Below are 16,920 nucleotides of genomic sequence, written 5' to 3'. Positions count from 1 at the left end.
CACTTATGTATCTATACACGCATATATAAAAAAGTCGGGACGGTCACTTTATTCTGGATCAATGAACTTGTAATATATGTCTAAAACATATTTGAATATCTGAATATCTGAATATTTCAAAATTATAGCCAAGGAGATTTCAGAGATATAGGGACATATACAGGGTGTTAGGTGTATACGTGCAGATATTTCTTGTAGCAATAGAGAACGATATGACGAACCACTATATATCAAACTTTTAGTAATCTGCGGAAGTTATTTCCGAGAGCAAAGTGATATGATGTTTTTAGAATAGGTAGTATGCCTCGTTCTGCGAATGAATACCTTTCCGTTGATAACAGGCAAGTCACGCGCCATCCGTGCCAAACTGGTTTCTGTTTATGTTTCAGAGTAGATATACTACTGTAACAGCTGAACGCTACCTTTGCATTGCCACGAGATGTTACGTAATATACTTGCCAAACTGGTTTTATGTTTACGAGCAACTGAACTACGATAACAGCTGAAGGCTGCTACCGGTGTTCACCATATTACGTTATATTCTCGCCAGACTAGTTTTGTTGTTAGTATTTAGTTTCCGTCAGACAACCCTAGTTATCGGTTTCGGACCCTGGAGCTGTATCGAATTGTCAGCGTTAATACTGGTTCATTTGCTGTTACCTCATTTAGGGGATTGGGATATATGTGGTCGTCAGCCCCGTGGTCTAGTGAGTATGGAAATGACCTGAAAACCTATGTCTTTACGCCAACGAAAGCAAGCATGGGATTGAATTGAATTAGGCAAGCACAGCCAACGTTTTACTTCAAACGAATAATGGACATGTTATACAAATAAATAAATTAAACGTACCTACATTTCGTGCCTCCTGCCGGGCTGTGTGGCTCAGAAGGTTGAGGTGCTGGTCCTTTGACTCCAACCTCGCAGGTTCGAACTTGGCCCAGTTCGGTAGTTTTTGAATGTGCTCAAATACGTCACACTCGTGCCGGTAGATTTAGTGGCACGTAAATAGAACCCCTGCGGGACTAAATTCCGGCACCTCATCCTCTCCGAAAACCGTAAACGTAACGCAAATACCGTTATTATTATTATTATTATTATTATTATTATTATTATTATTATTATTATTATTATTATTATTATTGACTACTCGCCAATAATGTCTGCCTAGAAAATACTTCTCATCGTTTATAACTATGGATCTCGACAGTTGTATAATGTCATAATTATGATGATTTTCAAAATTGGCTTTAAGTCGCACCTACACAGATATGTCTTATGGCGACGATGGGACAGAAAAGGTGTAGAAGTGAGAAGGAAGCGTTCGTGACCTAAATGAGGTTCAGCTCCAGCATTTTCCTGATGTGAAAATGGGAAACCACGGAGAACCATCTTCAGGGCTGTCGACAGTGGAGTTCGAACCCAGTATCTCCCCACTGAAAGTTCACAGTTTCGCGCCCCTAACCGCACGACCAACGTATTCCAAGCTCTAATGCCGGGCTGAGTACCACGGACGATAGAGCGGTGGTATTCTGATAACATCTTCGCAGGTTCGATGGAGGCTCAACTCGGGGGTATTTGAAGATGCTGAAATACGCCAGTTTCGTGTCTGTAGATTTACTTGCATTAAAAAAGTCCTGCGGTACAACATTCCAGCACCTCGGCGTTTCCAAAACCCGCCAAAGTAGTTATTGGGTCGTAAAAAATTACATTATTATTTCGAGCTTGCAAACGAAAAGCATATGTGTAATGGTAAAATAAAGCAAAATAAAAGTGGCCAGTCTGAGTTGCTCAGACGTTTAAAGCACTGGTTTCTTGTTTCCAACTTAGCAGGCTCGATCTTGGGTCCGTCCGGTGGCATTCGAAGGTGCTCGTCAGCCTCGTGTCGGTAGATTTACTGACACGTAAAAATAACTCCTGCGGGACTAAATTACAGCGCCTCCAGAAACAGTATGAGTAGTTAGTGGGACGTAAAGCAAATAACATTACCGGTATTATTATTATTATTATTATTCACCTGTTCATACTTTCGTCTTATTCCTCTTTTTACTCTCCTTTTAAGTCGTATACTTGTTATTCATATTTGATGTTTTGTGATTAATATTATTGTTATTTTTATATTATTATTTTTATTATTTAGTTCATTTCGTTTATTTATAACATCTCTTTAGCTTCATGTGACACAATACTTTTTCCGTCTTTAATTCACCTTTTGTGTCGTGTGCCGGTGTACTTCTGTCTTGTGCTTCAAGACAGTGCTGCAAGATCTGTGTTTGTTTCCCCAGCCCGGGTGTGTTTCGTTTCTCATGTGACAGAGTTACATCTTACGTTCTGTTACATGTTTAAGTTTGGCCTTGTGATACATCGCCTTTAATCTGCTCTGTAGCCTTTAAAAGTGTAGCATGGTCAATGACCTCAGTGCTTGTTTTGTTCACATATCTGGACTAAGAACTCGTCTCACTCGGCACAGCAAGTTCAAGACCAACCACTTCTATCTGTTTGTTTGTTTATTTATTTATTTACCCAGGTATGTATGTCAACATTGTACTATGTCAACATCGTACCATGAAAACGTACTCAATAAACGGTGTGTTTGGGGGGTCTCTGTCCTGGGTGGTGTGTTCTGCGGGCCTCCTCTGGGGTCCGTGTTGTTGCTGCGGTTATCTCTCTGCGCGTTCAGGTATTTACTAACATGTTCAATTCAATTTATTGTATATACAAGACATACGTCCAACTTGAATTATTTCATCCTCACAACTCTACTTCCTTACTCCATGGCCCAAGAGCTACACGTATAGCTGACGGCCCACCCACCCCTCTACGAGTGTGGGAATGAAATAAATAATTTGATTGAATTTTTTTCACATTTCAGTAATGATGAATATAAAACAAGCATTTTTTGAATTTTTATACGTGTTAATGATGATGAGTGCTGTTTTAAGGTCATCGGCCCTTAAAAACGCAAAGTGTCTTCTGTTTTAACTCGTAGTGAGTAAGAAACACAATATAAACTTCTCGAACACACGTAAAGAACCAAAAAACCGAGCTCGATAGCTGCAGTCACTTAAGTGCGGCCAGTATCCAGTATTCGGGAGATAGTAGGTTCGAACCCCACTGTCGGCAGCCCTGAATATGGTTTTCCGTGGTTTCCCATTTTCACACCAGGCAAATGGTGGGGCTGTACCATAATTAAGGCATGGCCGCTTCCTTCCCACTCCTAGCCCTTTCCTGTCCCATCGTCGCCATAAGACGTATCTGTGTCGGTGCGACGTAAAGCAAGTAGCAAAAAAAAAACCTAAACCACATGCAGTGTAGGATTGAGCAACTGCCGAAATGTGTTCAAGGTCAATGTCTAGCGTTTTAACAAGCACGTCTTCCGCACTCGCGCACTGAAACTCTCGATTTATAATTTTTGTTACCGGTACATCAATATCCCTGCTCGGCCGGGTCGGGGATTTTAACCTTAACTGGTTAATTCCAATGGCACGGGGGCTGAGTGTATGTGTTGTCTTCATCATCATTTCATCCTCATCACGACGCGCAGGTCGCCTACGAGAGTCAAATGGAAAGACCTGCACCTGGCGAGCCGAACTCGTCCTGGGATATCCCGGCACTAAAAGCCATACGACATTTCATTTCATTTCATTTCATTTCATTTCATTTCATTTCATTTCATTTCATTTCATTTCACCAGGGTTGTTCAGAATATCCTCTGCTGCTTAAACAATACGTTCACGGAAGTCGTCCGAAGTGGTTACTTCAGTTCGATATACTTTGTGTTTCATGTTCCCCCAGACATTAAAGTCCATTTGAATAAGGTCTGGAGATCTGGCTGGCCAATTGATAGTTCCACATCGTCCTGTCCACCGTTGAGGAAATGTCTGCACCATCGTGTAAAATCCACGTGGTTCTGCGTAGTCGAAGCGACACGTCTTCTGAAAGCTCAAGTAATGTACTGTATCTACAGGAGCAAGGTAACATTAATAAAAAGATGATTAGTCCTCGTAACCGACTTCCTACTACACCCATCCAGGTATTAATTCATAACCGGTGCTGGAAATTGCCTTCTCCTACTGAATGGGGATGTTCCACAGCCCATGAGTGGGATATAGTGGGTTCGAACTTCTCTGTCGGCAGCCCTAAAGACGGTTTTCCGTGGTTTGCCATGTTCACACCAGGCAAATGCTGGTGCTGTTCCTTAATTAAGGCCACGTTTGCTTCTTCACGATCCTAGCCCTTTCCTGTCCCGTCGTCGCCGTAAGATCTATCTGTGTCGTGGCGACGTACATCAACTCGTAAGAAAATGGTAATCAGCTGTCAAAGACACTGCACCCGTTGAATATCGTCAGGATGCACTCGTTCTTCATGCAGTGTCCTACGTATGGTCCAAGTTGGTACACCAACGGCACGTGTTATACTACGCGTACGGCGCCCGGGATCATCGTTTACTATTGTTAGGATGCCCGGCTCCATGGCAAAACGGTTAGCGTGCTGGCCTTTGGTTACAGGGGTCCCGGGTTCGATTCCCGGCAGGGTCGGTATTTGAACCATCATGGTTATTTTCCCTGGCATGGGGCTGGGTGTATGTGTTGTCTTCATCCTCATTTGATTATCATCAAGATGCGCAGGTCACCTACGGGAGTCAAACCAAAAGACATGCACCTAGCGAGCTGAACCCGTCCTGGGATCTCCCGGCACTAATATCCATACGCCATTTCATTTCCATTGTCAGGATGTCTTCTTCCGCGTCTAGAATTACACGTGACCGTTTAGGCCATCGCTTCTGAAAGCGTGATGTAACACAACCTGCATCGCGAATACGCTGCAGTACAGCTAGTATCGTTGCTGGATTCGGCACCCGTCTGTTGGGAAGCCTTTTCCGATAGATTCATGGAGGGCAACCCGTGTTCTGTTCTGCCACACGATACACTAGCAGCATATCATGGTATTCGTGGTATTCATACACTGGCATTATTCAAATACTACTACTAGGAAGTAACTCGCGTGCTAGTACGGACGATAATTCGCCTCTCTGACAGCTGTTATTCAGGTGAAGGTCAGGCAGACAGCTCATACCTCTAGTCCGGTGGTTTCATGTAGGGGCGGGAACCCGTCCCACCACACCCCCGTCGCTAGAAACAGCAGACGACCGACCGGCCCGTGACAGGTCTAGTGAATTTGTCAAACTGCCTACGTGAAATATTCTCCCACAGTGTGATTTCAATACCATGGATTCTTGGGAGACCAACTCGCCGTATGCAGAAACACCCCGTGTTGACGTGTACGTAAATAAAGTTTCTTACGTCAACGAAAGAATGCGTGGGATAGGATTTCCAAGTGAGTAGTATCAGAACTGAATTGTCAAAGCACATCGAACGTTTTGCTTCATATCAATAAGGGACATGTTATAAAAATAAATAAATTAAACGTACCTCCTTTTCGTGCTTCCAAACGAAAAGAACTTGTTTAATGGTAAATTAAAGCATTCTGCTTTTGCAGTGCTTATTAAACGTATCAAAATAAATGTTGCCAGGCTGAGTGGCTCAGACGGTTCAAGCTCTGGTTTCATAAACTTAGCAGGCTCGATCCTGGCTCAGTCCGCTGGTATTTGAAGGTGCTCAAATACGTCCGCTTCTGATCGGTAGAATTACAGGCACCTTAAAGAATACCCGTGGGCAAAATTCCGAAACCGCGCGTCTCCATTGGCACGTAAACATTTATTATTATTATTATTATTATTATTACTGAGCGAGTTGGCCGTGTGATTAGGAGCGCGCGGCTGTCAGCTTGCATTCGTCGTAAAGCCACCTACCAATATTATAATAAAAACTGTGTTAGTCCATTATTACTATTACGAAAATAAAAGTTAAACTCCCCACTCAAACTTCGTAGCTGGTAATCTGTCAGAAAACACTAAAGAAAATAGTGAACTTTTAACAAGTCCGAATTATTATTAATCTTATAATTGCGGACATGTCTCCGGAATTACCGAAACATGTACTTACAAATTGTTTTACGTCGCACCGACACAAGTAGGTCTTACGGCGACAATGGGAGAGAAAAGGGATACAAGTGGGAAGGAAGCGTTCGAGGCCTTAATAAAGGTACAGTCCCAGTATTTCCCTGATGTGAAAATGGGAAATTACGGAAAACCATCTTCCCGGCTGCCGACAGCGGAGTTCGAATCCACTATCACCAAAATGCAAGCTCACAGCTGCGCGCCTCTAACCACACGACCAACTTATTCAAACCTCTAATGCCGGACTGAGTAGCTCGGACGATAGAGCGCTGGTCTTCTGATCCCACCTTGGCAGTTTCGATGGCGGCTCAGTTCGGTGGTATTTGAAGGTGCTCAAATAAGCCAGTCTCGTGTCTGTAGATTTACTTGCATTAAAAAACACTGCGGTAAAAAATTCTGGCATTTCAGCGTCTCCGAAAACCGTGAAAATTAGTTAGTGGAACGTAAAGACATTATTATTATTATTATTATTAGTAGTAGTAGTAGTAATATTATTATGATTACGGAAGTTCTAATTAAGCGGGTCCGTTACAGTCATCATTTTACCTATCGGCACTTACTGTCCAGTAATAAGCCTTCTGTCCGCCTCTGTAGTATAGTGGTTAGTGTGATTAGCTGCCACCCCCCGAAGGCCCGGGTTCGATTTCGAGCTCTGACACGAAATTTGAAAAGTGGTACGAAAGTTGGAACGGGGCCCATTATGCCTCGGGAGGTCAAATGAGTAGAGGTGGTTCGATTCGCACCTCAGCCATCCTGAAAGTGGTTTCCCGTAGTTTTCCACTTCTCCAGGCAAATGCCGCGATGGTACCTAGCTTAAGGCCACGGCCGCTTCCTTCCCTCTTCCTTTTTTATCCCTTCACATCCCCCCGCAAGGCTCCTGTTCATCCTAGCAGGTGGGGCCGCTTGGGCGATGTACTGGTCATTCTCCCCAGTTGTATCCCCGACTCAATGTCTCACGCTCGAGGACACTGCCCTTGAGGCGGTAGAGGTGGGATCCCTTGCTGAGTCCCAGCGAAAACCAACACTGGAGGGTAAAAATATTAGGAAAAGGAAGAATAAGCCTTATATTACAAATGCCCGGCGACAATTCCACAGTACCGGTAGCTCTTTTTCCTTCGAGCAATGTTCACGATGGATGAAACTACGGTTTTTGAAATTTGTCTCATTAATAACAATTTCACTGAATACTTATAGCCTTTTCTTTCAGTGTCCACCGTCCTTTCATTGACCTGAAAAGTTTATGAATGAGCATAGACAACTCGCATTGTCTATTGTCAGAAGTTCATCGTAGACTGTCGCAATAACAGCACAGAAATGTTGCGCCCATTTTTCATTACTTATTAACTATTTCCTTTAATTCAGCTTGGATCACTGAGTAATGCCAATGACGTCTTATAAATCACACACAACTACACAACACTTGATACAACACTGGTACGGATCTTCGACGTCACTGTAAGAATTCCGTGTACTTTTCAAACAGACTACCCTACACCGGTTTTCGAGTACAGCAAGTGGTCAGGCACGTGAGTCAACCTCTCCTACTTGCCAAGCCTTTAGGGGAAGTGCACAACAACATGTGTTGGCCTGCGATAAGAAACAGGTTCAACAAGCCCTATACTCTGCTACTGTACTTCCACTACGCGTGGACAGAATGACGTAACCGGCGCATTCTGCTACGGCCGTTCAAAACACATTAGGTCCTGAAATATTTGGCTCAGTTATGGGCAAACTAATAGGACAAGGTAAAAAGTACATAGCATATATTGTGAGATGTATTTTTCTTTGCCGACTAGCTTAATATCTGCATGTATACCCCTAACACCCTGTATATGGTCATTTTAGCATTAAATATGAGAGAGTAAATTCCAAATCCCCTAAAGGTACAACACTTTATTACATTCAATACCACACGACATCCGGTCTGTGTAATCATATCTGGTCCTCAGATGGTAGCGTATTTTATCAGGAAAATGGAGTCCACTTTAAGGTATGAAGTGAAAGCAAATCTTATATATGTAATACTGTAAGAACTGTAACTTCTAATATATCGAAGTCGAAATCAGAAATTAAATTTGAACTCTGTTGGTAACAACAGTGAACAGCTCAGTAATAACTCACCCCCGGTCAATCTTGCTGTCACGTTTCATCTCCCTTCTCATCTTCTACATCAGTTAGTGTGCCAATTCCCCGTAGCCGGGGAACTTTACTTGTACTTTGAACAGATTAGGCAGTGTACTTTCTGTCAAGGATCCCAGAGGTGGTGGTGGTAATCACTTAGGAGTGTTTTAAGAGGAAGTACAATGGGGCAGCAATCCTCTATTAACAATAATCAGAACGAAGAGGTCCGACAACACTTCGAAGGATGGATGTATCGGTAAAGGAAGGGGAAGGTTCCACGAAAGGCGTGAAGATGAAAGACGACTTCCTAGGCCTCGCCAGCCTAATACCGCCGAGACTGAAAAAGAACAAATGTTGAGCAAAAGTAGTCGGAAAGGTAGATGAAGGTGGAGAAGCTTGACACAAGTAAGGAGGAGCAATGCCAAATTCAGACTGGGGACCCGTGGTGGCCAACGCACGTTCCAAAGATTAAAGCCGATGAGTCCCCTTAGAGTCGCCGCTTAAGACAGGCAGGGGTTTACCACACTCCCTCCCACAACTTAGTATATTCATCGTATATTGTTTGCAACATGCTCTACGTCGCACCGACGCAGGTAAATCTGATAGGGTCGAGGGAGAGGCAAGGGATAGGAATGGGAAGGAAGCGACCGTGACCTTAATTAAGTACAGCCTCAGCCATTGCCTGGTGTGAAAAGGGAAAACTACGAAACACCATCTTCACCAATAGCAAAATACAGTATACAGTACAGTATTTATTAATTTATCATATAAAAATATTATGTACAATTATTTATACTGTCACATGACATGAAGGGCTTATCGCCTCAGCTCTAATGTGCCGGTTCACTGTAGGATTGACAGGTGTTACCAAGGTAAAAATCAAACAAGTCTCCTTGATATGCCATTGTCTTGCATTCACACAATGTTCTGAATAGACTGTATGAGAGAACCACACATACATTGAGGAGACGAAATTTTGCCCCTGTTATAAAGAGATTCGGCATAGATTCCATAATTGGTCCGAATACTTTTAAGAGCAGTCCAAGTTAATTTGGTAGATTAAAACTAGGTGCAGAATTTCTTACCTTCAAATAAGACCAAAACTGAGGGCTAGCGTTCAACCTCCATCCTTCCTTCCACTGGCTCTCTGTTAATCTCTGGTCATAACTCATTGGTGGATATTTCGATTTTTTTCGATTCCCATTGAGATCAGGTATGTCCGTGCATAGGAAAATCCTGTTTTTCTAGACCTTCTTGTGTTCTCATATCAGAGCAGCTTTTCTGCACAGATCAGGAGGCATAATGTTGCTGAAAACTGGAAGCCAGTAAGTGGGAGTCCGTCTGATTAGGCCAGTGATTAGTCTCATGGGATTGTGAACTTGGGTGTTGACTAGCTTACGGGCTGTTCAACCAGAGTGAACCCCAGCCTATAATAATAATTTCGAAGAAACCAGGTGAGATGTTCTCGAAGTTTGGTATGGATTAGGATGGCAGCAATATACTGGGGCTTGTTCGTTGATCTCTTGTGACTGTTGATACAAAACGAAGTTATTTTCATAGACAGTTTTGATGTGCCTGTTGAAGCAATTATATTGCGGAAACCACCGACTCTCATTCGTCTTCTTCCTCTTCTATCTGCTTTTCACACCCAGAGGATACACGGGTATCTGGGCCACTCCTCTTATTGTGTATTCATTTAGTCTCCCAGTGGGCCTTCTGGAACATGAAACAAGAATGTTCCTTCTCTGGTCGCACCTCGAGGATTCCAGTACTTCATCACCAGGATATAAAAACAGGCTTGCCGCTAACAGGCAGCCACCTTAAAGTTATTTGAGCAGAGATGTGAATGTTGAGAGAGTCAGTGTCAACGTCAGAGTGTTGGAGTGTTGCTGTTGTCGTTAGGTTGTAAAGTTGGACATCGGTAGTTTTGGCTGTAGTCACTGAGTGCTTTGGAGGAGTACGACAGGGAGTAATGTTAAAGTGTGTTACTGTCTTGCCGAGTAGTTCACTGTGTGGAGCGGCCACGTGAGATGATTGTGTGAGTGACGGACTTCTCTTGATTCGAATCAAGGAACAGTCGTCGTATGTTATGATAGTCAACAGCCCTATGTTCTAACCTGTGTGCGTGCAGCTATTGCGTGAAGTGACTGAGCGTGCGAATCCCAGTGAAAAGTGAGTTGTCAATCAAGATTACGGAAGGTATCGTCGTTTTAGGTAAATAATAGAGCTGGTGATCTGCTGTGAGGAGGATAAGAGACTTTGTAAATAATCACTTTTTTTTTGCTATTTGCTTTAAGTCGCACCGGCACAGATATGTCTTATGGCGACGGGACCTAGGAAGTGGAAGGAAGCGGCTGTGGCCTTAATTAAGATACAGCTCCGGCATTTGCTTGATGTGAAAATGGGAAACCACGGAAAACCATCTTCAGGGCTGCCGACAGTAGGGCTCGAACCCACTATCTCCCGATTACTGGATACTGGCCGCACTTAAGTGACTGCAGCTATCGAGCTCGGTAAATAATCACTAATTAGGAAATTGTTGTAATTCATTCTCACGTACAATTGTGTGTATACTAATAGAGCCAGATTACATTAAATTTTATTATAATACACATAACAATACGTTTCTTAATATCTTTGTAGCAGAGTATGGTTGGCCTAATTTATTTGTATAAACATAATTAAAATTACTTCTTACACTACTTATAATTTAACTTTTTCCTTAATTCTAAACGATGTTTACTGTAAGAATATTTGTATTTTGTTCTTCAAAATATAATTACTTTAGAAGTGAAGCTTCCACGATCAATAACTTTTAGCAGCTGTGTCCCGGTACCTTGAAATAAAAATACGAGAGGACATAGAAATAATCACCTGAACAACATCAGTTCAGAGGAGAGGCAGAAAATCTTGGACAGAAATTACCAGTATGCAGCTCAGATTATGAACACACAAGAACCCCTACCTCCACCCAACAAAGTTGGAGAAAAGTTACTGAAATTTCGCACCTGACCATCGCACCGGAAGAGAGATAGCCTATGTTTCAGATGTTCCAAAGACAAAAGACTTCCTGAGGGGTCGCGGGAGACTGGAAGTAGAGATACGATATATGGTGAGGCGCGGAGACCACCTTCGTAGTTGCTACTAGCTGCCTGGGGAGACTGATTCTCTCGAATGGAGTAGGAATACATTATACAGTATATCTAGATAAAAATCAATGAAATATATCTCTACAAAGAGCTTTATAGTAGTATTATTTCTGATAATGAAATTCCTGCAACACTTCCTCAGAATCAATACATTTATTTAATACTGATATAAGTGATGTGTTACCTTCTCAACGCAGTTGTCCAGCCCCTGGTTGTCGATCCACCAGCTAATCTTGGCCGGCGGGCGGGAACCCACAGATTGACACACAATCTCGTACTTGCGGTCAGCTGATAGAGGCTGGTTGCTGCTTAGGATGGTGGCGCTCAGCGGCTTGACTGTAAACAATAGGAATGAGGACATCATTTGATCAGAAGTCTGGAGAAATCTCTTAAAACGAGAGGAATATCCACCACTAGCTTTTACTTTTCATTTTCAACTTTATAGATCGGAATGCTACTTAAATATAATTTTGAATTATTTATACATATCTATTACTGAAATAATCTGCAAATTTGCAAACACCCAGGTAGTTATGTGCTATTTTAAAATTAAATTTACATATAGTTTTTTTTAGCTATATTTGCATTATGAATTCATTGAATATTTGCATGATTATTTTTCTGAAATTATCAAAGACTTATATCAAAATATTATTTTTTCCACTTCTACCCATACAATACTGTTATTGTATACTTTCTAGGGCAGCAAATATGTTTATTCCATACTATGAGGAATTTGAATTCTTTCCACACTCAGTTACACTTTACGCTTCATGATGATGATGATGATGATGATGATGATGATGATGATGATGATGATGATGATGCTCGTTGCTTGTCATCGGCCTCTAATGGTGCGAGATGGGACAAAAGGTAATGACAATTAAAATTTCAAAATTCATCCACTGAACAAAATTCAAAAACATGGTTATGAAGAATGAAAGAATGAATATGAATTTAAAATGATCAGCGGATCTAACTCCCAATACCGAAAGCTAAAATAATTCCAAAATCCATCCACTGACTAGAATTCAAAAAGACGACGATGAACAAAGATTATGAACTTATAACAATCAGTGAATCCGACCCCAACGGCTCACCATCCTATAACATAACTGAACAAGGGCTGCTTCCAAACCAAAATCCTAAAACTATTATGTTTGTTGTCCAAAGGGGTCCAAAATCCAGGTAACCGGCCCCTCATGAGGGTACTGACCGCTGGTAAAGTAGAACCATGGTGTTCCTCACATAATGGTACTAAGCACAGGAGATGCTCAGAACCGTGACGTTCCTCACATAGTGCTACTAATCACCGGTAATGCACAAGTAACGCAGACCTATGGTGTTCCCCACATAATGGCAAAACTCATCGATAATGCAGATCCATGGTGTTTCTCACACAGTGGTACTAATAACAGGAGCTGCTTAGAACCTTGGTTTTCCTCACTTATTTATACTAATTATAGGCAACACAAACCTCCGGTGTCGTTCATATAGTGGTACTAATCACAGGCAACGCCCAGGCCCGTGGTGTTCCGCATATAATGATACTAATTACGGTTACTGTAAATCCATAGTGATCCATCCACGATGTTACTAATCATAAACCTATGGTGTACCTAATATAGTGGTACTAATCGCAAGTGAAGTCGACCAGTGGTGTTCCTCGTGTGTTGGTACTAATCATAAGTATTCGCATGGTTCAAATTCAATCATCTCTTGGTCGCCTCTTTTAGTCGCCTCTTACGACAGGTAGGGGATATCGTGGGCGTATTTTTTTCTGCACCCCCCACCCACAGGGGGTCAGAGAGAAAAGAAAGGAGGGGATCCGACACTTCGAAAAATGAAGTAACGAACAAAGAAAGGCAAGGGCAACGAAGGGCGTGGAAATTAAAGGCTCCCTAGCCCTCGAATTCTCTAATACCGTCGGGGTCGGAAAAGAACAAGAGTTGACCAAGGGAGGTCAGACGGGATGGATGAAAGTGAGGAGCCTGGCACAAGCGGGTGAAAGCAATGTTAGAACTTAGCTAAGGGTCCCCTCGTCGCCAACTCATGCTCCCAAGTACTTAATGCTTCTGTAGCTTCTTTACGTACACTTTCATTAAACGATGTCTCTGGTTGGTTGAACTTCTTAGCTTATCAAATTAGTTCAAATTTCCTCTCAGGTATTGATTTTATGAACTTCCCTTCATGTTTATCATCTGTTCGTGGACTGTTGTATCGATTGTGTTGGTGACGTGTCGACTTTATTTCTGAAGATATATTAAATTTAAAATAAATTATCTCCTCCATGCTTTCTGTCATTCTTTGTTCAGCAAGTAACAAGATAGCGGGTTCAAACCCTGCGAAGATAGTCGGAGTTTTGAAGGGCGGAAGAAAGTCCATGCGGCACTCCATGTCGTACGATGTCGGCATATAAAAGATCTGGTGACACACTTGGCGCTCAACTGACAAAATTCATTTACAATACTCAGCCAACTACTGCCATCTAATCGGCCTAGAGTGAAACGGAACGTTAAAATTGACAAGCATACAGCCAGGTGGCCTTAAAATCAAATATATGCACACGGTAGCTGAGGCCATACGATTATTATTATTATTATTATTATTATTATTATTATTATTATTATTATTATTATTATTATTATTATTATTATTATTATTATTATTATATAATTCGCTGGGGGCTATCAAGGACCACGTTAAGTCTTGTTGCATTTGACACTGAACTTGGCCTTCTTTAGAGCCCAAATTTCCCTCATTCTTTGTGAGTGGGCCTGCTTACGCTCCTCTGTCCAAGGGGCACCGTGTCTTCTCTTCGGTTGCTCGTCTCGGTTTAGCCCGTTCGTCAATATTTTCTTGCGGAAGATATCTCTGTTAAGGGCGTCTTCAGCTGAGATATGTAGCATTTGCAGGTCTTCTTTGGTATTTATAAACCAGGGAATTGTAGTTTTGGGGTTTGAATCAAAAAAGTGAAAGATTTCTTTAGTTAACTTTCTTCCATCCATTCTTTTCAGATGACCGTAAAATCGTACCCGTCTTTTCCTGATTGTATCGGTAATTTTCTCTATTTTGCTGTAGACTTCCTTGTTGGATCTCTTTTGATGAATTCCATTTCTGTACTTTGATCCCAAGATTCCTCTCACAATTTTGCGTTCTCTTTTCTCCAGTTTTTCAAGGAGTCCTTTGTTGGCATTTAGGGACAGGGTTTCGGCTGCATATAGAACTACTGGCTTCAGAACTGTTTCATAGTGACGTATCTTGGTGTTTTGGGAAAGGCATTTTTTGTTGTAGATTGTGCGGGATGTTTGGTAGGCTATTTCCAGTTTGCGTACTCGCTCCTGAAGTGCTTCTTTGTCCAGTCCATTTTTCATGATGATCTCACCCAGGTATTTGAATTTGTCTACTCGGGTGATGTGCCCGTATTTTGTATGGAGTTTTGGTGGAGCCTCTTTGATGTTAGTCATTACTTCTGTTTTCTCAAACGATATCTGCAAACCAGTTTGTTCGGCAATTTCCTTTAAAATTTCAACTTGGGCTCTAGCGATTTCTATGTCGTTTGAGAGAACAGCAATATCATCGGCAAATGCTAAGCAGTCTGTTGCGATCCCCTTACATTTGGTTCCTATTCTCAATGGACTATAGTTGGTTTCCTGTAATCTCACCCGCCAGGTTCTGATGATCTTTTCAAGAACACAGTTGAAGAGTATCGGGGATAGCCCATCACCTTGTCGGACTCCTGTTTTGATGTCAAAGGAATGCGAGAGACATCCGTGGAACTTCATCTTGGATTTTGTATCGGTCAGGGTGGCTCTAATTAATGCCAGCAGTTTCAAATCAACTCCAAATTCATTTAAGATGTTTAGCAGGACTTCCCGGTCAATGGAGTCGTACGCTTTCTTAAAGTCCACAAAGACAGACACATACTGCTTGGACCTTAGTGTACAATATCTGATGATCGTTTTGAGATTTTGGATCTGTTCAGCTGTTGAGCGACCTTTTCTGAAACCTCCTTGGTATTCACCTATTTGATGTTCGACTTGTGCTTCCAAACGCTCCAGGATGGCAAGTGATAGAATTTTGTAAGTCACGGGTAGCAAAGATATTCCTCTGTAGTTGTTGATGTTCTTCATGTTGCCTTTTTTGTGTAATGGATGGATCAAAGCTATTTTCCAATCTTCGGGTAGGGTCTCCTTGTTCCAAATTTCTTCTATTTGCTTTTGCAAGATATCAAGCGATTCCTCTGGGGCATATTTCCATAGTTCTGCTACTACCGAGTCTTCCCCCGGCTCTTTGTTATTTTTGAGACGGGCAATATGGCGCTTGATCTCATCTCTGTCGGGTGGTCTGGAATCTGGGTACCTGAGTAAGGGTTCCTTGGTCTCAATGGCGCTTTGCGGTTTAGAGCAATTAAGTAAATTCTTGAAGTAATCTGCCAGAATGCTGCAATTTTCTTCATTTGACGTCGCCAGTGTGCCGTCCTTTCGCTCAAAGCATAGAGATGGTGGTTTATAGCCAGTGAGTTTGCGTTTGAAGGCTCTGTAGTACTCTCTGCTTTCATTCTTCCTAAAGTTTTGTTCTATCTTTTCAATGAGAGATTTTTCGTATTTACGTTTCTCAGTTCTGAACACCCTAGCTGCTTGGGCACGTTGGGCTTTGTAGGTTTCCCAATCATTTTCTGATTTCGTAGAGTAGTACTGTTTCCACGCATTGAGTCTTTCTTGGAGGACTGATTCGCAGGTACTATTCCACCAGGCATGCTTTTTGCTTCTCTTGATTTCTGCAACGTCTTTGGCGGCCTCAACAAGGAGACTTTTGGCATTGTTAAAATCACAGTCATTTGGTCTAGCCTTCTCCTGGAACTCCTCGACCCTTTGCCGAAGTTTATCATTGTCGAAGCGTGTGATCTGTTTGGTTGTCTTACTTGTGTATTATTATTATTATTATTATTATTATTATTATTATTATTATTATTATTATTACATTCGTGTTCATAAAAACAGAACACCTTGAAAGGCTAGAGGTAGGAAGATCATATTCACAGGACATGTTCATTAGTATGTTTTGCAGAAACGATTAGCATTTCAGTGACCTAGGTTCAGCATTCGTTATGTTGCCTAGTAGGCACCTGGTCCTCCATGGACACTGATAACTTGTTCCGTGCGGGGTGGCATCGACGCGTATAATGGCGTCCTGGGGTATAGCCATCCATGCTGTATTCACCTAGTTCCACAGTTAATCTTTGGTGGTTGGCATTGGGTCACAGCGAGGCACCAGTCGTTTCACCATATCCCACACTTTTTCGATTGGCGACAAGTCCGGTGATCGGGTGGGCCAGGGCAACAGTCTGACATCCTATGACAACAAGAAGGCACGTGTTCGTGAAGCAACATGTAGTCGCGCATTGTCCTGCCGAAATATGACGTCCGGGGGTCGTGCAGAAAGGTATGGCTGAGGACGTCAATCACGTAGGTCAAACTGGTCACAGTGCCCTGAACACGCACCAACTGTGATTGGTGGTTGTACCTAGTAGCAACCCACATCATAAGGCTTAAGTTGGCGCTGTATGTCTTCTGCGAATGCAGACAATGTGATACCTCTCCCCCTGTTTGCGACGAGCGAAAATGCGGCCA

At 42.3% G+C, this 16,920-nt stretch overlaps 1 protein-coding gene across 1 annotated transcript in view; it reads right to left on the bottom strand.

Moving 5' to 3' along the window:
- The window catches only part of LOC136877702 (synaptogenesis protein syg-1-like), a 1,066,513-nt gene that overhangs the window by 403,224 nt on the left and 646,369 nt on the right, over positions 1-16,920 (bottom strand). Inside the window, exon 6 of the mRNA XM_068228708.1 lies at positions 11,472-11,623. Within this exon, the coding sequence (XP_068084809.1) occupies positions 11,472-11,623 (152 nt within the window). The remainder of the gene's footprint in view (positions 1-11,471; positions 11,624-16,920) is intronic.

The sequence above is a fragment of the Anabrus simplex genome, chromosome 7 (assembly GCF_040414725.1).
Source record: "Anabrus simplex isolate iqAnaSimp1 chromosome 7, ASM4041472v1, whole genome shotgun sequence".
NCBI classification, from domain to species: domain Eukaryota; kingdom Metazoa; phylum Arthropoda; class Insecta; order Orthoptera; family Tettigoniidae; genus Anabrus; species Anabrus simplex.
This window is presented reverse-complemented; position numbering and strand designations above follow the sequence as displayed.